Source organism: Mobula hypostoma, chromosome 15 (genome assembly GCF_963921235.1).
Source record: "Mobula hypostoma chromosome 15, sMobHyp1.1, whole genome shotgun sequence".
Classification (NCBI taxonomy): domain Eukaryota; kingdom Metazoa; phylum Chordata; class Chondrichthyes; order Myliobatiformes; family Myliobatidae; genus Mobula; species Mobula hypostoma.
In genome coordinates, this window is record NC_086111.1 from 8,097,385 (window position 1) to 8,119,041 (window position 21,657).

Below are 21,657 nucleotides of genomic sequence, written 5' to 3' on the forward strand. Positions count from 1 at the left end.
CTTCAAACTAATCTCTAGCATGTTCTGCACAAGGACTCCCAAGTTCCTTTGCATCTCAAATTTTTGAATTTTCTCCCCGTTTAGAAACACCACTAGTCACTGGCAGCCAATCAGAAAAGGATCTGTTTATTCCCACGTGCTGCCTCCTACCAATCAGTCATGCCAGTAAATTTCCTGCAATATCATGGGCTCTCAACTTGTTACACAGCCTCATGTGTGGCATCTTACCAAAGGCCTTCTGAAAGTCCAAATATATAACATTCGCTGCATTTGCTTTACCTATCTTACTTGCAATCTCCTCAAAGAATTCCAACAGATTCATCAGGCAAGATTTTCCCTTAGGGAAACTATGCTGAATTTGTGTTTCTTATCCTGTGTCACCAAGTATTCCATAACCTTTTCCTTAACAATAGACTCCAACATCTTCCCCACCACTGCGGTCAAGCTAGCTGGTCTATAATTTCCTTTCTGATGCCTTCTTCCTTTCTTAAAGAGCAGAGTGACATTTGCGATTTTCCAGTCCTCTGGCACTATGCCAGAGTCCAATGATCTTTGAAAGAACATTACTAATCCCTCCATAATCCCTACCACTACCTCTTTCAGAACCCAAGGGTGCAGTTCACCTGGTCTGGGTGACTTATGTACCCTTAGTTCTTTCAGTTTTTTGAGCACCTTCTCCCTTGTAATAATAACTGCATTCACTTCTCTTTCCTTGCACCCTTCAACATCTAGCACACTGCTAGTGTCTTCCACAGTGAAGACTGATGAAAAATACTCATTTATTTCATCTGTCATCTCCTTGTCCCTGTCATTATTTCTCCGGCCTCAATTTCTGACAGTCTTATCTCCACTCTCATCTCTTTTTTATTTTTTACGTACTTGAAAAAGCTTTTACTATCCATTTTGATATTGTTTGCCAGCTTAGTTTCATATTTCATTTTTCCTTCCTATTCATTCTTTTAGTTGTCCTCTGTAGGTTTTTAAAAGTTTCTCAATCCTCTGTCTTTGCACTAATTTTTGCTTTGTTGTATGCCGTCTCTTTTGCTTTTACATTAGCTCTGACTTCCCATGTCAGCCATGGTTGTACTACTTTGCTGTTTGATTATTTTTTGGTTTTTGGAATACATCTATTCTGCACCTTCCTCATTTTCCCCAGAAACTCACACCATTGCTGCTGTGCTGTCATCCCTGCCAGCAGCTCCTTCCAATTTATTTCGGTCAACTCCTCTCTCATGCCACTGTAATTTCCTTTATTCCACTGACAAAGACTTTACTTTATCCCCATCAAATTTCAAGTTGAACTCAATCATAATGTGATCACTGCCTCCTAAGGGCTCCTTTACCTTAAGCTCCCTAATCGACTCCAGTTCATTACGTAACACCCAATCCAATATAGCCGATCCCTGAGTAAGTGCAATGACAAACTGCTCTAAAAAGCCACCTCGTACGCAGTCAACAAGTTCACTCTCATGAGATCCATAACCAACCTAATTTTCCCTACATGTTAAAATCTCCCAATGCTATCATATCATTGCCCTTTTGACATGCCTTCTCTATTTTCCATTGTAATCTGTAGTCCACATCCCAGCTATTATTTGGTGGCCTGTATATAACTGCCATCAGAGTCCTTTTATCCTTGCAGTTTCTTAACTCAACCCTTAAAGATTCAACATCTTCTGATCCTATATCACATCTTACTACTGATTTGATGCCAATCTTTACCAGCAGAGCAACACCACCCCTTCTGCCTACTTTCCTATCCCCCCAGTACAGTGAGTATCCTGGAGCATTCAGCTCCCAACTACAACCAACCTTCAGCCACGATTCAGTGATGGCCACAACATCATACCCAACAATCTGTAAAAGTGTAACAGGATCACCCACCTTATTTCTTATACTCCATGCATTGAGATATGACACTTTGAGTACTGTATTTGCTACCCTTTTTGATTCTGCATCCCTAATGCACTGATACTCACCCTGCTGGCTGCAATTTTATCCTATCATCTGACTGTCCTTCCTGACAGTCTGACTGTACGCTGTATTTGCTTTTTTTGCTGTCCATCCTATCTTAAGTCCCTCCACTCTGGTTCCCATCCCCCTGCCAAATTAGTTTAAATCCTCCCCAACAGCTCTACCAAACCTGCCTGCAGAATATTGGTTCCCCTTGGGTTCAGGTGCAACCCGCCACTTTTGAAGAGGTCATACCTCCCCCAGAAGAGATCCCAATGATCCAAGAACCCGAAGCCCAGCCCCCTGCACCAGCTTCTCGGCCACGCATTAATCTGCCAAATCATCCTTTTTTTATCTTCACTCTGCTCTTGTGTTCCTAATGGTTGTTTGGCTCTTTTGAAAATTTATAAACTTTTGTTTTGTCTTGTAAGTATCTTCAGATTAAATTGGAAATTTGTTCCCTGGGATATATTTCACTATTTTGAGTTCACCAACAGTTGACCAATGTCAACATTGCTCAGCAGTGTTACCACTTTTCCTCACCTGCCTGTCACCTCCCCTGGTCCCTTCCTCCTTCCCTTTCTCCCCTGGTCAACCCTCCTCTCTTGTCAGTTTCCTTTTCCTCCATCTATCCCCACCCAGCTTCTTGCTTTATACCCCCTGCCTCCTCCATCCTCCTGTTTTCATCTATCAACTGCTAGCTTGTCCACCTACCCCTCCGCCCGCCTTTTTGTCTGGAGTCTTCCCCCTTCCTTTCCAGTTCTGATGAGGAGGCTCGGCCTGAAATGGCAACTGTTTATTCATTTCCTTTGATGTTGCCTGGCCTGCTGAGTTCCTCCAGCATTTTGTGTATGTTACTTAGCTCGAGTGGGGTCCAGTGAAGTTATGAGACTGCAAGAGGTGACCAGGCCTTGGTTAACTATCAAAGTTCAAAGTAAGTTAATTATCAAAGTGGAGATAAATCACCAGATATAACCCTGAGATTAGTTTTCTTGTGGGCATACTCAGTAAGTCCAATAACCATAAAAGAATCAATGAAAGACTGCACCAACAGTGGGGACCATCAGTTTGCAAAAGACAACAAAGTGTGCAAGTGCAAAAGGAAAAAAATAAAAATAAATAATGAATATTGAGATCATGAGATGAAAAGTATATGAAAGTGAGTCTACAGTTTGTGGGAACAGTTTTCAGTGATGGGGTAGATAAGGTTGAGTGAACTTATCCCCATTGATTCAAAAGCCTGATGGTTGAGGGGTTATAACTGTTCTGAACTTGGTGCTGTGGGTCCTGAGGCTCCTGTACCTTTTTCCAGATGGCAGAAGCAAGGAGAGAGCATGTCCTGGGTGGTGGGGGTTCTTGATGATTGATGTTGCTTTCCTGCGACAACACTCCATGTAGATGTGCTCAATGGTGAGGAGGACTTTACCCATGATGGATTCAATTAATAGCTTTAAATGTCTTTGATAATTAGAGACACTGCAAACTATTAAAATAGATTTAAATAATCCTTGGGATCTAACGAATAACTAATGAAATTAGATGTATTAAAACATTAACAAACAATTAAGAAAACATTAAATTTAACAAAATAAACAAGGCAGCTGTTCCTCGCTGATGCTTAGCTAAGAGAAAGTGGTCATTACATCCTGCAGGGCAGGGGCCATAGACTGAATGAACAGTTAGACACATAGGCAACTGGTGTTCAGGTGGCCACATCTCTGTCAGGTTGCATGCACACAGAAATTAAAGATATCCTGAGATACAAGTGGTGGTTTCCATTGGAACTGCTGCTGTTTAGCTGTGAGGTTGGGAAGGGGTGGTGGGTGGGGGGTTGGGAGGTCTTATTTGCCTTTCTCATGTAATACTTTCTTTCTCTTCCAATGGAGACAGCATGTTATGCTGTTCAATCTGAAAGAGTGCTTGAATGTAACTCTTGTGGTGGGAGACACTGTCTGTGATGCCATAATCCTCATCCATGAGATCACCTGCAGAGTGCAAACGGAGCTGATTCCCAGCGAAGGACTTCCAGTCAAGGTATACAATTTCAACTTTGTAACTCTCTGCAGGGCATGGGTTTTCTGTTGATAGATTTCTGGAAAGTTTGTAAGAAGCAGTAGAAGGAATCCAATAGCTCTGAGTATAACATCATAAGGTTTAAGGCTTTGTCACTTCTGGCTCTTCTTCCACTTTTCTTCCTAATAAAGTGGCCACATTATTAGATGTACCTGTACACCTGCTCATTAATGCAAATATCTAATCAGCAACTCAATGCATAAAGGTATGCCGATATGACCAAGAGCAGGGTTCCCAACCTTTTTTTATGACCCAACATCATTAAGGAAGGGGTTCCTGGACGCCGGGTTGGGAATCCCTGGTCACGAGGTTAATTTTGTTGCTCAGAGCAAACGTCAGAATGGGGAAGAAATGTGAGCTCAATGACGTTGACTGTGGAATGATTATTGGTGCCAAATAGGGTAGTTTGAATGTCTCAGAAACTGTGGATCTGCTATGATTTTCATGCAGAACAGTCTCTAGAGTTTATGGAGAGCAGTGTGAGGAAAAAAAACTGCCAGTGAGTGGCAGTTCTGTGGGTGAAAATATCTTTTTAATGAGAGAGGTCAAAGGAGAATGGCCAGATTGGTTCAAGCTGACAGGAAGGTGACAGTAACTTAAATAACCAATTGTTACAATAGTGGTGTGCAGAAGATCTCTAGGTACACAATGCGTTAAACCTTGAAGCGGATGGGCTACTTCAGCATCAATCCATGAACATACACTCAGTGTACAGAAGGTGCCTAATAAAGTGGGACTGTGTTTATGTAATAGCTTATCAGTGGAAACAGTCTTTCTCAGGGTCTAGGAAGTTATGAGCTTGTAATTCCCAATGTGAAGATAGGACTTCATAGGGTGGTGGTTGCCCATCATACCCAACAATGACAAGGAAACCTGTGCTCTCTCTCCCTAGACACCCATACACCCTTTATTTAAGGTAGAGATGGTTATTGAATGCTGACACAGTCTGCAAAGTCCATGTCCCTTGAATGAAAATAAAATATATAATTTATTAGCATAGGTAGGCATCACAGTTGGCATGGATGAGTTGTACAAAAGGCCTGTTTCCCAGTCCTTCTGTAGCTTTGTTGGAGGTAGTTTGGGTTAGATGTTGCAATTAATTGCTGTTTGTGAGGAAAAATTAATCCTTCATTGTTAGTAGTCAGGTTGAGCAGGCATCAACATGGTGTAGTGGTTAGCACAATGTGTTACAGTGCTAGTGATCACCAGTTGGGTTTGCTTTCCACTGTTTGCTGTAAGAAGTTTGCAAGATCTCCCCCAGAATGTGTAGGTTTCTTCCAGGTGTTCCAGTTTTCTCCCACATTCCACAGAGGTACAGGTTAGGGTTAGTAAGTTGTGGGTGTGCTATACTGGGGCCAGAAACGTGGCGGCACTTGGCTGCCCTCAACCCATATTTGGACCATGTTAGTCGTTGATACAAACAACACATTTCACTCAATGCTTTGATGTTTCAATATATAGATGACAAATAAAGCTAATCTTTTGTTTTTATTTTGTCACCTGCAATGCAAGCTCTGGGTGAATCACATGGAGTACTTCATTGGCTACGTCATCTACGTTGATGAAAGTATCAACACAATTGTGGGCATTATTATCGGCACTATAGTCTCCCTACTGGTGATTGTGGTTTTCCTGGTCGTCGTTCTGGTCATATACAAGAAGAAAAGCAGAGGTAACAGCTTATTTCTTGAATCTGATGCTGGACTCTGTGTTCATGCGCAGGTTGCTGGGGTTGAGAATATAGGAGCTGAGTTAGAGTTAGACTACTTGGCCCATTGAGTCTGTTGCTCCATTCTATCATGGCTGATTTATTATCTCTCTCAGCCCCATTCTCATGGTCCATCTGGCTTCACCTATCACCGTCTAGCTAGTCCTCCTTCCCCTTCCCTTGAACTTTTTATTTTGGTGTCTTCCTCCTTTTTTTTCTAGTCCTGATGAAGGGTTTCGGACCGAAACATCCATAGATGCTGCCTGGCCTGCTGAGTTCCCCCAGCACTTTGTGTGTGTTGCTGTGGATTTCCAATATCTGGAGAACCTCTTGTGTTTGTAACCTCATTATCTTGCCTTCTCCCCATAACCTTTGGTACCCTGACTAACCAAGAACCTATCAATCTCAGCTTTAAATATACTCAATGGCCTCCACAGAAATAAATTCCACAGATTCACCACCCTCTGGCTTAAGAAATTCTTCCTCATTTCTGTTCTAAATGGACTTCTCTCTATCCTGAGGTTGTGCCCTCTGGTCCTAGACTCACCCACTACACCAAATATCCTCACCATATTCACTATAAGGCAGAATAAACTCTTTGGCTCACGGTTGTGCTAACATGTAAGCTATTCCAAGATCAACTGAAAACTATGCTCCCATATAGCCTTCCATTTTTCTATCATCCGTGTACTGATCTGAGTCTCTTAAATGTCTCTAATGTATCTGCCTGTACAATTATCCCTGACAGTGTGTTTCACGCACTCACCACTCTCTGTGTAAAAAAAGCCTACCTCTGACCCTCCACCGTTTCTCCAATCACCTTAAAGTAATGCCCACTCATAGAAGCCATTTCCATGTTGCTGGCTGTCATCTTAATATCTTATACACCTCTATCTCATCTTTCTTTCCAAACAGAAAATCCCTAGCTCACTCAATCTATCCTGTCTAATCCAGGCAACATCCAGGTAAATCTCCTCTGCACTCTCTTCTACATCATTCCTATAATGAGGCAACCAGAACTGAACATAATATTCTAAGTTTCACAGAGCTGCTACATTACCTCACAGTTCTTGAACTCAGTCCCCTGTCTAACGAGGGCAAACATTTGTCTTCTTAATCACCCTAGGGGGATGCTATTACAGCTCGGGTGTCAGAGTTCAATGAGGGCAACCTCCAAGAAAGTTTGTCTGTCCTTCCCATGTGTGCGTGTGATTCTTCCGAATGCTGTGGTTTCCTTCCACAGTCTAAAGACTGTGTTAGTCGGATAATTGGTCATTGTAAATAGGTTGGTTGCCTGGTGGTGTGGCTCAGTGGGCTGGAAGGGTCCATTCCACACTTTATCTCTAAATAAAAAAATAAAAGCCATCAATTTTTGTATGAGTTGAACAATGTTTGCTTTCTTGTAATTAAGGACTGGACTGAGACCTCCAACAATGAACTACACTGAATCATTCCATATCTATGGTGATCTAGTTCACCTTAATTCAATCAGAAACTAAGGTACTGAATCAATGTTCCACCAGTCCCCCCACAAGGGAAGAATTTACAAATAAAGAACAAACCAGAGTTTTGTTTCCCAATCTTGCCCAGTAAGTCACATCGTCAGTGTGGATGTCAGATAACACAAAGGCTTGGCTTAACTTTTGTTGTTGTCAGATTCTGCCTGTTGAAGTTTGTCGTAAAATCTCTCTCTCTCTCTCTCTCTCTCTCTCTCTCTCTCTCATCCCCCCCCCCTCCTCCAACCCCAAGATGGGCCCTAGTCTCCAGGCTTCAGCCATAGTGCCTAGACTTGTGGACTTTCAATCGACCTTTGGGCTCCGTTCTTTGGAATCGATCCCCAGTCTAGCCGTTGATGGGATATGATGATGTAATATTACATGATGATGATGTAGTGTTAGTATATTGCATCAATTGACTGAAAACTATTAACACAGTCTGAGAAAAGGATTCACCTGGATTTTTGCTTTACATTTATCAGTTGATGTTGGTTTATTGTAAAGGCTTAAGAAGCCACCTGACAAAAATACCCTTATTTTTCAGAGCATGCAGACTTAATGAGCCGTTTAGAAGCTTCAGCAAACTTGATATCTCTCAATACAGTACCACCTGTCCCCAGTGATTATAGAAACTCTCGTAAGTTCAGAAAATTGGTTTCTGTTCCTTTAAAATCAATTGTTCATTTGTAATTTGCAAACTCTGATATTCTCTTATAAATGCCATGCACTGTCATTTTTGAAAACAAGACCACTTTTTCTTAAATAACTTGCTGGTCCATATTTATCCAAGTCATGTTATGTACGTAAGGTATTTAGTAAGGTATACTGTGGAATGATAATAAACAAACTTGATATTTAAGATGTAGTATCTCAGAATCCAGTCAAAATTGAATGCAGTGAGGCAGGGAAAAGAGGTGGTTTAGGATAATGGGAGTGAGATGGAAAAGAGTTGGTTTGGGATAATGGGAGTGAGATGGAAAAGAGTTGGTTTGGGATAATGGGAGTGAGATGGAAAAGAGTTGGTTTGGGATAATGGGAATGAGACGGAAAAGAGGTGGTTTAGGATAATTGGAGTGAGACAGAAAAGAGGTGTTAAGGATAATGGGAGTGAGACAGGGAAAAGAGTTGGTTAAGGATAATGGGAATGAGACAGGGAAAAGAATTGGTTTGGGATAATGGGAGTGAGGCAGGAAAAAGAGGTGTGGGATAATCAGAGTGAGACAGGGAAAAGAGTTGGTTTGGGATAATAGGAGTGAGACAGGGAAAAGAGTTGTTTTGCGATGATGGGAATGAGACAGGGAAAAGAGGTGGGTTAAGGATAATAGCTATAAGACAGGGAAAAGAGCTGGTTTGGGATAATGGGCGTGAGGCAGGGAGAAGAGGTGGTTTGGGCTCCCTCATGCAATGACTGCTAGAGGAAGTGGTTGAGGCAGGTGCAGTAACAGTATTTAAATTTATTAAGACTGATTTAGTGGGACATGGGTCAAATGCAGGCAAATGGGACGAGGTTGGTTGGTATGATTGAGTTGTTCCGAAGGGCTGATGTATTGCTCTATGACATCTGACTGACAAAAAGTTTTTACTCGATGAACTTTTTTTTCCATTCCCACATAGGCCCTCATGGAAAACTGATCAATAACAACAGAGGCTGTAATGGGTCAGCAATGTTTTGTATTCCAATGAATAATCAATTTGAATTGTTTAATCTTTTGTATCCACTGTCAAACTGTAACTACTCTGAAAATCAGGAAAATCTCTCAGTTTTCTTGACAAATTCGATTCTTCAAGCAATGCCATTGCTGTTTGCAAAGCCCTTTTGAATGTATATTGATTTTCCATGTTTCCTGTAATGTGCATACTGAGATCGTGAAAAGCTTGAAGCAGCAAAACTGAACACTCACTGGACACTTTATTCAGTATCTCCTTTAGCTAATCAAATGACCACTGAGTATAATTCAAAAAGAAAACATATGGTATTCTTCCTTAATTCCAGCTGTAACAATCTTTGTGATGTGCACTAAAATTAGGTGCATGTAGTAAATGTGACAAGTATGTAATGAATTTGAATGTACATGAATAGGAAAGGTTTAGAGGAATATGGACAAATAGGACTCACTTAGATGGGCATCTTTGTTAGCTTAGATGAAGGGCCTGTTTCTATGACTCTATAACTCCAATTTTCATGGAGCCTTTATTGTCAATGCAGGCAAAGGAGATTCGGTTGAGCAGGATTTTAGTCACATAATAAATAATCTGTAGGATATACCGCTGCTGAATATTGAAAACAAATTTCTCTTGTTTAGGTTACCCTCAGACCCCAACATCTGGATCAAGTGGGATTATATTTCGGGGAGCTGGTTACAAGAACAACTCTGATGGTGCAATGGTTCCGCTGCTCAGTCCGAGAGAAATTACTTCAGAGAACCTGCGGCCAGAGCTGCTGGAAGAAGTGAAAGATGTTCTGATCTCCAGTGAATGCTTAGTTGCATACATGGACCAGGTGGTCGGCAAAGGTGGGCAGTTCTCCTCACCAACACTGAAACTTCGTGGGGCAGGTTTGGAACAGTACTTTCCTGCAGGGCCTAACATTTCGACCTCTTTTCTCTCTGAATTACATTTGTCTAATGCAAGTTAGTTCTGGCCATCACATACACCTTTTCTGTCCATCTTTCAAGCTCCCAGTGTCTGCTTATTTTTAGTTTATTTAGAGATACAGCTCTGAGTAGGTCCTTCCAGCCCTTTGAGCCACGCTGTCCCAGCAACCCCTGATTCAACCCCAGCCTAATCATGGGACAGTTTACCATGACTTATTAACCTACCAACTGGTATGTCTTTGGACTTTGGGAGGAAACCGGAGCACCTGGAGAAAACCCATTCCATGCAGATTCCTTACAGATGATGGTGGAATTGAACTGCAAACCCTGATTCCCTGAGCTTTAATAGTGTCCCTGTAACACACACAAAATGCTGGAGGAAATCAGCAGGCCAGGCAACATCTAGGAAAAGAGTGCAGTCGATGTTTTGTGCCAAAACCTTTTGGCAGGACTGGAGAAAAGACTGAGTAGATTTAAAAGGTGGGGGAGGGGAGAGAGAACCACCAGGTGATAGGTAAAACCTGGAGGGGGAGGGATGAAGTAAAGAGCTGGGAAGTTGATTGGTGAAAGAGACAGAAGTCCATGGAAGAAAGAATGTGGGGGGAGGGAGCACCAGAGGGAGGCGATGGGCGAACAAGGAGATAAGGTGAGAGAGGGAAAAGGGAGATGGGCAATGGTGAAGGCAGGGGGTGTGGAGGGGCATTCCTGGAAGTTTGAGAAATTGATGTTCATACCAATAGGTTGGAGGCTACCCAAACAGAATATTAGGTATTGTTCCTCCAATCTAAGTGTGGCTTCATCATGACAGTGGAGGAGGCCATGGGATGGATATACCAGAATGGGAATGGGAAGTGGAATTAACATGGGTGGCCACTGGGAGACCCTGCTTTTTCTGGCATATGGAGTGTAGGTGCTCGGCAAAGCCTATTTCTGCCTTCTCTTCTCACTGCCCTCATGAATCTAGCTTTGTGTACATTCCCTGTGTTTGTGATGTTCCAATGGCCCGAATCATGTTTTTATGTTATTTGGGAACATTTCAAGGATATCATCTCACTTTTGAGAAGGAAGTCGGCTGACTGTCATACATCTGGGCTGAAATTTTCCATTTCTGGGCCATTGCTTTAGTTTTTCCCAGGTAGCACAGTTACGCATTTGGTTGACTGGCTACCGCACTGTTCCTGCAGCCTGGCTTTAATCCTGAGCTCTGGTGTTGCCTGTATACAGTGTGCACATTCTATTTGTGATCAAAAGATAAAAGATTAGCTTTATTTGTCATATGTACATCAAAACATCGAAACAGACTGTGAAACCTGCCACTTTTTTGTGTCAACAACTAACACAGTGCACATATGCACTGGGAGCAGCCCGCAAGTGTCGCCAGGCTCCTGATGACAACATAGCAAGCACACAACTTGCTAATACTAACCCATATGTTTTTGGAATGTGGTAGGAAACCTGAGCACCTGGAGGTAACCTGTGTAGTCACAGGGAGAACGTACAAGCTTCCTGCAGAGAATGGTGGGAATTGAACACTGATCACTGTTCACTGGCGCCATGAAGCATTGTGCCCACTGCTCTGCTACCGTGCCACCCTATGTAGGTTTCTTCTCACATCCAAAGGATGTGCAGGTTGGTAGGTTCATTAGTCACTGTAAGTTGTTCAGGTGCGTAGCTGAGTGGCAGAGACAAGGGAGTTGATTTGAATGTAGGGAGAGCAAAATGAGACATGCAATACCACAAGATCCAGGAACAGAATTAGGCCATTTGGTTCATTGAGTTTGCTTCACCCTTCCATCATGGATGATTTATTATCCCTCTCAACACCATTCTGCCTTCTCCCTTTAACCTTTGACACCCTGACTAATCAAGAACCTATCAGAATTCCACATATTCAGTACCCTTTGGCTCATCTCTCCTCACATCCATTCTAAATGGACGCCCCTCTACTCTGAAGCTGTTCCCTCTTGTTCTGGACTCACCCACTATAGGAAACGTGCTTCCCCTCATTCACTTGTTCGAGGTCTCTCAACTTTCAATAGGTTTCAGTGAGATCCCCCCTCATTTTTCTAAACTCCAGCGAGTGCAGGCCCAGAGCCATCAAAGGCACCTCATGCATTAACCCTTCCATTCCTAGAATCATTCTCATGATCCTCCTTTGGAATCTTTCCAAAGACAGCACATCTTTTCTTAGATAAAGGGCCCAAAACTGTTCACAATACTCCAAGTGCAGTCTGACCAATGACCTAAAGAGCTTCAATATTACATCCTTGCTTTTATATTCTAGTCCTCTCAAATTGAATGGGAACATTTTATTTGCCTTCCTTACCACTGACTCAACCTGCAAATTAACCTTTAAGGGATCCTGTATGAGGACTCACAAGTGTAGATGGGTGTCCGATGGCTGATGAGTATCTGGAAAGATGGTGGGCATGTTACTTTGTTTTGTGACTACATGGGTCTATCAACTGATTTAATTTTGTTTCCCTGACTGTACAATTTTGAGTTTACAATAATCTCATATATTTCTGAGTCCTAATGGTGTGTGATTTGTTGGGAATAGTACCATCCACCAGCTCCCTCTGTTTTTGGAAGTGGAGGTTAATGCAAAGCAATGTTGAGTAAGATAGTTCCACCTCTTCCTCCACACCATCCCACCTCTCCACCATAGTTTCAGCCCATAATGGATCTCAATTTGACACGCAAACACTTAAAAGGAAGGAGGAACATAAAAGAATTTGCACTTAGGGTGAGATGTGGAGGCTCAGAAGGAGCTGATTAAGCTCACTGTTTTCCTATAATGTAAAACCATTATGAGTGAGAATAGGTAACTAGAACAGAATCAGAATCAGTTTAATATCACCGGCATATGTCATGAAATTTGTTAACTTTGCAGCAGCAGTACAATGCAATGCCTGCACATGATAAATATAGAAAAAACACTGAATTACATTCAGTGTGTCTATGTATATTAAATTAAAATAATTAGTGCAAAAGCATGAATTAAAAACGTAGTGAGGTAGTGTTCATGGGTTCCATGTCCATTTAGAAATCGGATGACAGAGGAGAAGAAGCTGTTCCTGAGTTGCTGAGTGTGTGCCTTCAGGCTTCTGTACCTCCTCCCTGACGGTAACAATGAGAAGGGGGCATGTCCTGAATGATGGGGGTCCTTAATGATGGGGGTCCTGAATGATGGGGGTCCTTAATGATGGGGGTCCTTAATGATGGGGGTCCTTAATGATGGACGCTGCCTTTCTGAGACACTGCTTCTTGAAGATGTCTTGGATACTCTGAAGCTAGTACCCACGATGGAAATGAATAATTTTACCACTCTCTGCAGTTTAATTCGGTCCTATGGAAGTTTTCAAGTGTTTCAGGTGACAAACCAAATCTCCTCAAACCCTTAATGAAATATAGCTGCTGTCTTGCCTTCTTTATAGATGCACTGATATGTTGGGACAAGGTTAGATCTTCAGAGATATTGTCACGCAGGAACTTGAAATTGCTCACTCTCTCCACTTCTAAATCCTTCTATGAGGATTGGTTTGTATTCCCTTGTCTTACCCTTTCTGAAGTCCACAATCAGCTCTTTCAGCTTACTGACATTGAGTGCAAGGTTGCTGCTGCGACACCACTCACCTAGCTGGTATATCTCGCTCCTGTATGGCTTCTCGTCACCACCTGAGATTCTACCAAAATGGTTGTATCATAGCAAATTTGTAGATGGTATTTGAGCTATGCCTACCCACAGAGTGATGTGTATAGAGAGTGTAGAACAGTGGGCTATGCACAAACCCCTGAGGTGCACCAATGTTGAGGAGATATTATCACCAATCCACACAGGTTGTGGTCCTCTGGTTAGGATGTCGACGATCCAATTGCAGTGGGAGGTACAGAAGCTCAGGTTTTGTAACTTTTCTAATAGGGCCGTAAGAATGATGGTGTTAAACGTTGAGCTATAGTCAACAAACAGCATCCTGACTTCAGTATTTGTATTGGGCAGGTGATCTAAGGCCGTGTGATGAGCTAATGAACCTCTTGGTTCATCCATGGCTTTAGTTTAGCATATAGGTTGCTATAGGTTTTAATGAAGCTGATGACAACTGAACCAGACTCAAAGATGGATGTGACACACACAAAATGCTGGAGGAACTTCAGCAGGTCAGGCAGCATCTATGGAAAAAAATTATTTTTCAGGCCGAGATCCTTCAGCGAGATTGGAGAAAAGAAAATGAGGAGTAGATTTTAAAGGTAGAGAGAGAGGAGTGAGAAACACAAGGTGATAGGCAAAACCCGGATGGAGAGGGGTGAAATAAAGAACTTGGAAGCTGATTGGTGAAAGAGATACAGGGCTGGAGAAGGGGTAATCTAATAGGAGAGTACAGAAGGCCGTGGAAGATGAAGAGGGTGGAGAAACTCCAGAAGGAGGTGATTGGCAGGCAAGAACATAAGGTGAGAGAGAGAAAAGGGGATGGGGAATAGTGAAGGAGAGGTGGGGAGGGGGGCATTACCAGAAGTTTGAGAAATCAATATTCATGCCTTCAGGTTGGAGGCTACCCAGACAGAATATAAGATGTTGTTCCTCCAACCTGTGTGGCCTCATCGCGATAGTAGAGTAGGCCATTGATTGACATACCAGAATGGGAATGGGAAATGGAAGTGAAATGGGTGGCCACTGGGAGATCCTACTTCTGGCGGATGAAGCATAGATGCTCGGCGAAACGGTCTCCAAGTTTACATCAGGTCTCACAGGAGGCCACACTGGTCTCCCGAGACACAGTATATGACCCCAACCGACTCCTTGAATATAGTCCAGTCCTTCAATTCAAAGCAGTTTTGTAAGCACTCCTGTGCCTCCCTCGTCCATACCTTTTTGGGCATCACTACTGATGCTGCAGTCTTCAGTCTCTGCCTGTACTCAGGAGTAGAAGTACAGCCAGGCATTCAGACAACCCAAAGTGTGGGAACGGAACATCATGGTAGGCATTTTTGATGGTGGTGTAACAGTGGTCCAGTGTGTTGTTTCTTCTGGTACTACAGGTGATTTGTTGATGATAATTATTTTGTGTCTTCTTCAAGCTAGCCTGGTTAAAGTCCCCAAATAATGGGGAAGGCATCAGATATGTTGAATTCCTGATTTCCCATTTCCAACAGTTCACTATTTTCCCCTTCCCTCTTCCTGTTTCCACTCCAGTCCCTCTCTTATCCCTTCTCTCCTCCTCACCTGCTTATCACCTCCACTTGGTTCCACTCTTCCTTCTCATTTTCCCATGGTCCACTCTCCTCTCCTATCAGATTGCTTCTTCTCCAGCCCTTAACTTTCTCCATCCATCACCTCCCAGCTTCTCACTTCATCTCCCTCTGCCACCCTTCTGGTCTCACCTATTGCCTGCCAGCTTTTACTCCTTCCCATCCCTTCACCTTCTTATTCCGGCATCTTCCCCTTTCCTTTCCAGTCCTGATGAAGGATCTTGGACTGAAACATCAACTCTTTAGTCATTTCCATTGATACTCCCTGACCAACTAACTACCTCCAGAATTTTGTGTGTGTTTCACTCTGAAGAGCTTAGTGCTTGTGAACTGTGGTGTGGAATAGAACAAAGAAAAAAAGGCTAATTCCCAGGGTTTTCGAATTGGAAATGAAGTTTCTAAAAACGTTTCCTGAAATAAAGCAGTAAGATAAAAACTGAATTTCAGATGTAAAACTACAGCAATTTTCTTCCTTTTAATCTGCAGTTTAGCTGCAATTACTGCAGTTTATCTTATGTGGGCCTGGAGTGATGTTTGTATATTAAATTCATGAGGCCCTATAGTCTTTTAGGGAAGAGTTTATTTTGTAGATATCTTCAAAAGAAATTTGTACAGGTACATGGATAGGAAAGGATAAGCTCAAATGTGAGGAAATGGGATGAGCCTTTGATAATAAGAGATTCTGCAGATGCTGAAAATCTGCAGCATCACACACAAAATACTGGAGGAACTCAGCAGGTCAGGCAGCTTCTGTGGAAATGAATAAACAGTCAATGTTCCAGGCTGAAACCATTCATCAGGACTGATAAAGGAAGGAGAGAAGACATCAGAGCTCATGTTGACATCTTAATTAGATGGGTTAGGCTGAAGGACCTGAGGTTTCACTGTATGATTCTGTTACTCTAATGAACTTGTGGGGTGGTCGTATCAGAGATTCAAAGAGACGTGCAGCAGAGAAATGGTCCTTTCATCCCACCATGATCGTACACCAATGATTGTTTGTTTGGATTGTTTAATCTGCATTACTGGAGGAGGATTTACTGTCCCACGCTTAAATCAGTAGTCACACCAATCATATCTTCTTTCGTTTAATTTTGAGTACCTAACTGTATGATTCTGATGTTTTAATCCAAGGTTCATTCAGAAGTCAGAGGCATAAAACTTGTTGTTTCACAATTGTTTTATTAAGGGTTGATGGAACAAGGGAAGGTTGACCAGGCAGTGACTAAATGAAGGGGAAGCAAAGATTAAGGTGGTGCCTAGCATAGTACAGGTATTTTTATACCACAGACATAAGGAAAGTTCCATTCAAATTCATAGGTATGAATTAACCAATTAGAAAGCTACTATTCAAATACTGCGGTACCAAGTTAACCAATGAGACAATAGACAATAGGTGCAGGAGTAGGCCATTCGGCCCTTCGAGTCAGCACCGCCATTCACTGCGATCATGGCTGATCATCCACAATCAGTATCCAGTTCCTGCCTTATCCCCATAACCTTTGATTCCACTGTCTTTAATAGCTCTATCCATCTCTTTCTTGAAAGCATCCAGAGACTTGGCCTCCACAGCCTTCTGGGGCAGGGCATTCTATATATCCACCACTCTCTGGGTGAAAAAGTTTTTCCTCAACTCCGTTCTAAATGGCCTACCCCTTATTCTTAAATTGTGGCCTCTGGTTCTGGATTCACCCATCAGCGGGAACATGCTTCCTGCCTCCAGTGTGTCCAATCCCTTAATAATCTTATATATTTCAATTAGATCCCCTCTCAGCCTTCTAAATTCCAGAGTATACAAGCCCAGTCACTCCAATCTTTCGACATATGACAGTCCCGCCATCCCGGGAATTAACCTTGTGAACCTACGCTGCACTCCCTCAATAGCAAGAATGTCCTTCCTCAAATTTGGAGACCAAAACTGCACACAGTACTCCAGGTGTGGTCTCACCAGGGCCCTGTACAGCTGCAGAAGGACCTCTTTGCTCTTATACTCAATTCCCCTTGTTATGAAGGCCAGCATGCCATTAACTTTCTTCATTGCCTGCTGTACTTGTATGCTTGCTTTCAGTGACTGATGTACAAGAACACTTAGATCTCGTTGTACTTCCCCTTTTCCTAACTTGATTCCATTTAGATAATAATCTGCCTTCCTGTTCTTACCACCAAAGTGGATAACCTCACATTTATCCACATTAAACTGCATCTGCCATGCATCTGTCCACTCACTCAGCCTGTCCAAGTCACCCTGCATACTCATAACATCCTCCTCACATTTCACACTGCCACCCAGCTTTGTGTCATCGGAAAATTTGCTAATGTTACTTCTAATTCCCTCATCTAAATCATTAATATATATTGTAAACAGCTGCTGTCCCAGCACTGGACCCTGCAGTACCCCACTGGTCACCGCCTGCCATTCTGAAAGGGACCCGTTAATCGCTACTCTTTGTTTTCTGTCAGCCAGCCAATTTTCAATCCATGTCAGTACTCTGTCCCCAATACCATGTGCCCTAATTTTGCCCACTAATCTCCCATGTGGGACTTTATCAAAGGCTTTCTGAAAGTCCAAGTACACTACATCTATGGGCTCTCCCTTGTCCATTTTCATAGTTACATCCTCAAAAAATTCCAGAAGATTAGTCAAGCACGATTTCCCCTTCGTAAATCCATGCTGACTCGGACCAATCCTGTTACTGCTATCCAGATGTGTCGTAATTTCATCTTTTATAATTGACTCCAGCATCTTTCCCACCACCGACATCAGGCTAACCGGTCTATGATTCCCTGTTTTCTCTCTTCCTCCCTTCTTGAAGAGAGGGACAACATTAGCCACCCTCCAATCCACAGGAACTGATCCTGAATCTATAGTACATTGGAAAATGATTACCAATGCATCCATGGTTTCTAAAGCCACCTTCTTAAGTACCCTGGGATGCAGACCATCGGGTCCCGGGGACTTATCAGCCTTCAGACCCAACAGTCTATCCAACACCATTTCCTGTCTAATATAAATTTCCTTCAGTTCATCCATTACCCTAGGTCCTTTGGCCACTATTATATCTGGGAGATTGTTTGTGTCTTCCCTAGTGAAGACAGATCCAAAGTACCTGTTCAACTCGTCTGCCATTTCCTTGTTCCCCATAATAAATTCACCTGCTTCTGTCTTCAGGGGCCCAATTTTGGTCTTAACTACTTTTTTCCTTTTCACATACCTAAAGAAGCTTTTACTATCCTCCTTTATATTCTTGGCTAGTTTACCCTCATACCTCATTTTTTCTCTGCGTATTGCCTTTTTAGTTACCCTCTGTTGCTCTTTAAAAGATTCCCAATCCTCCGGCTTCTCACTTCTTTGCTATGTTACTTCTTCTCTTTTATTTTTATACTGTCCATTACTTCCCTTGTCAGCCACGGCCTCCCCTTACTCCCCTTAGGATCTTTCTTCCTCTTTGGAATGAACTGATCCTGCACCTTCTGCATTATTCCCAGAAACACTTGTCATTGCTGTTCCATTGTCATCCCTGCTAGGGTATTGTTCCATTGAACTTTGGCCAGCTCCTCCCTCATAGCACCATAGTTCCCTTTGTTCAACTGTAATACTGACACTTCCGAGTTTCCCTTCTCCCTCTCAAATTGTAGATTAAAACTTATCATATTATGGTCACTACCTCCTAATGGCTCCTTTACCTCGAAGTCCCTGATCAAATGCGGTTCATTGCACAACACTAAATCTAGAATTGCGTTCTCTCTGGTAGGCTCCAGTACATGCTGTTCTAAGAATCCATCTCGGAGGGACTCCACAAACTCCCTTTCTTGGGGTCCAGTACCAACCTGATTCCTCCAGTCTACCTGCATGTTGAAATCCCCATAACAACTGTAGCACTACCTTTGCGACATGTCAGTTTTAACTCTCGATTCAACTTACACCCTACATCCAGACTACTGTTTGGAGGCCTGTAGATAACTCCCATTAGGGTCTTTCTACCCTTAGAATTTCTCAGTTCTATCCATACTGACTCTATGTCTCCTGATTCTATGTCCCCCCTCGCAAGGGACTGAATATCATTCCTCACCAACAGAGCCACCCCCACCCCCTCTGCCCATCAGCCTGTCCTTTCGATAGGACGTATACCCTTGAACATTCACTTCCCAGGCCCTGTCCACTTGAAGCCATGTCTCTGTTATTCCCACAACATCATATTTACCAATTTCCAACTGTGCCTCAAGCTCATCCACTTTATTTCTTATACTCCGTGCATTCATATACAATACTTTTAATTCATTACTCCCCTCACCTCCCATATCAGTTCCTATTTCACTTGGTTCCTATTTCACTTCATACTGTACGATCCCTTCTTCAGCTTTCTGCTCTGTTGATTCTGCCGTCATTCTTAACTTTCCTTATTCTCACTTTCCCTTTATCTCCATCCTTATGTTTCCGGAAAACAAAGTTCAATGTAAGTTTATTATGAAAGTACATATTTATCATAATAAACAACCCTGAGATTGATTTTTTTGTGGACATTAACAATAAATACAAGAAACACAATAAAATCACTGAAAGACCACACTGAGCAGGATGGACAGACAACCAGTGTGCAAAAGACAACCAGCTATGCAAATACAAAAAAAAGGAGTAATAATAATAATAAGCAATAAATATGAAAAACATGAGAGCTATATTTTTAATATTTACTATCGATTTGTACTCCAAGGAGCGGGAAGTGCAGAATCAAATATCGCTGTGATGATTGTATGTTCTAGTATCAATTGTTTGGCGACAATAAAGTATAAGTATAAGTATTAAAAGTGAGTCCAAAGGTTGTGAGACCAGTTCAGTGATGGGGCAAGTGAAACTGAGTGAAGTTATCCCCTGTGGTTCAAGACCACTTATTCAAATAATGGTTACTTATTATAGTTACCTAGTATAGTTATGGTTACTTAGTGTTAATAGTGGTTACTTATTCAAATAATGCAGAACGAAGAAGTTTCCAGAGCTTTCCAGAATTATACTTTGTGTAACCACTAGAGGAACATTAAACTACTATATGAAAACAGTATAAGAACTACTTAAAATACAAGCAGATAATTAATTGTTAAAATGAAAAGAAAATAATAGTTCAGCAATCTAACATAAGAATTAAACAGTGGAATCTAACACAACTGTCTCGAGCCTGATGAATCCCAAGGAACCCATGTTACTTGGTTTTGATTGAGTTCACTGGTAGTTGCTAAGTGGACTAGGCCTTAGCGTTTGGGAGAATAAGAGGTGGTCCCAATGGAAATTAAAGAATTTTTTTCAGGCTCGACAGGGTGAATGCAGTGAGGGCCTGTATTTCAGCTGGCTGAGGAGACTGAAACCAGTGATCACAGTCTCAGGCCATTTAAGATTGAGATGAGGAGTAATTTCTTCACTCAGAGGCTGGTGAATGTTTGCAATTTGTTACCTTAGAGCTCTACAGAGGCTTAGTCAGTAAGTTCATTTAAAACATTTTGCTGGATGTTAAGGAGAAAGGGACATGGTGGTTGCACAAGAAAATGACAGTGAGTTGGAAGATAATCTGGATTAATGACGCAGCAGGCTCAAAGTGCCAGTTCTGCTTATTTCTTCTCCTAATCCTTATGTTTGACTGGTGTTGTTGAGCTACATGCTTCATTGATAGGCAAGAGATGGAACAGATTGTGCAAGCTTCTAATATAGGTTGTAAAACACAAAAGCAATATCTGTGTTGGACTTAATCTTCAAATATTTGCATTTCAAGTCTCTAAGCCTGAATATAATTTAGTAATGCCTTGGTTTTCTGGCCTTGGCTGAAGCTTTACTATCAGAGCTTTTCCGTAGCCACACATACTACGGACGGAATGGTAGCATAATGCTTTACAGTGCCAATGATCACCAGTTCAATTCCCACCACTGTCTTTGTGTGATTAAGCTCTCCTTGTGATTGCATGGATTTCCCTCTGGGTGCTCCATCTCCTCCCACATTTCAAATACGTTAAGGTTAGGAAGTTGTGGGCATTCTACAGTGGCGATACTTAGACCATAAAACATAGGAGCAGAGCTAGGCATTCAGCCCATCAAGTCTTCTCCACTATTCCATCATGGATGACCCTGGATCGCACTCAATCACGTTCAACTGCCTTCTCACCATAATCTTTGATGCCCTGAGCAATCATGAAACGATCAAATTTCGCTTTAAATATACCCACGGTCTTGGCCTCCACAGTTGTCTGTGACAGAGCATTCTACAGATTCACTACTCTCTGTCTAAAAAAAATTCCTCTTTACCTCTGTTCTAAAAGGCTGGCCCCTCAATTTTGAGGCTGTGCCATCTAGTTCTAGACACCCCACCATTGAAAACCTCCACCCCACATCCACCCTCTCTAGTCCTTTCAACATTCTGTAAGTTTCAATGAGATCCCTCTATTGTGTCCTATAAAGGCTCAGGATTGTCTCCTTGTTTTATATTCTTTACCATTGAAATGAATGCCAACATTGCATTTGCCTTCCTTACCACAGACTCAACCTGTAAATTAACCTTCTGGATGTTTTGCACAAGGATCCTTATGTTCCTCTGCACCTCTGTTA

The 21,657-nt window shown here is 42.2% G+C and overlaps 1 protein-coding gene across 1 annotated transcript in view; it reads left to right on the top strand.

Moving 5' to 3' along the window:
- The window catches only part of mst1rb (macrophage stimulating 1 receptor b), a 289,557-nt gene that overhangs the window by 235,280 nt on the left and 32,620 nt on the right, over positions 1 to 21,657 (top strand). The window contains exons 12-15 of the mRNA XM_063067700.1: positions 3,844 to 3,987; positions 5,539 to 5,698; positions 7,775 to 7,867; positions 9,534 to 9,743. Of these exons, the coding sequence (XP_062923770.1) occupies positions 3,844 to 3,987; positions 5,539 to 5,698; positions 7,775 to 7,867; positions 9,534 to 9,743 (607 nt within the window). The remainder of the gene's footprint in view (positions 1 to 3,843; positions 3,988 to 5,538; positions 5,699 to 7,774; positions 7,868 to 9,533; positions 9,744 to 21,657) is intronic.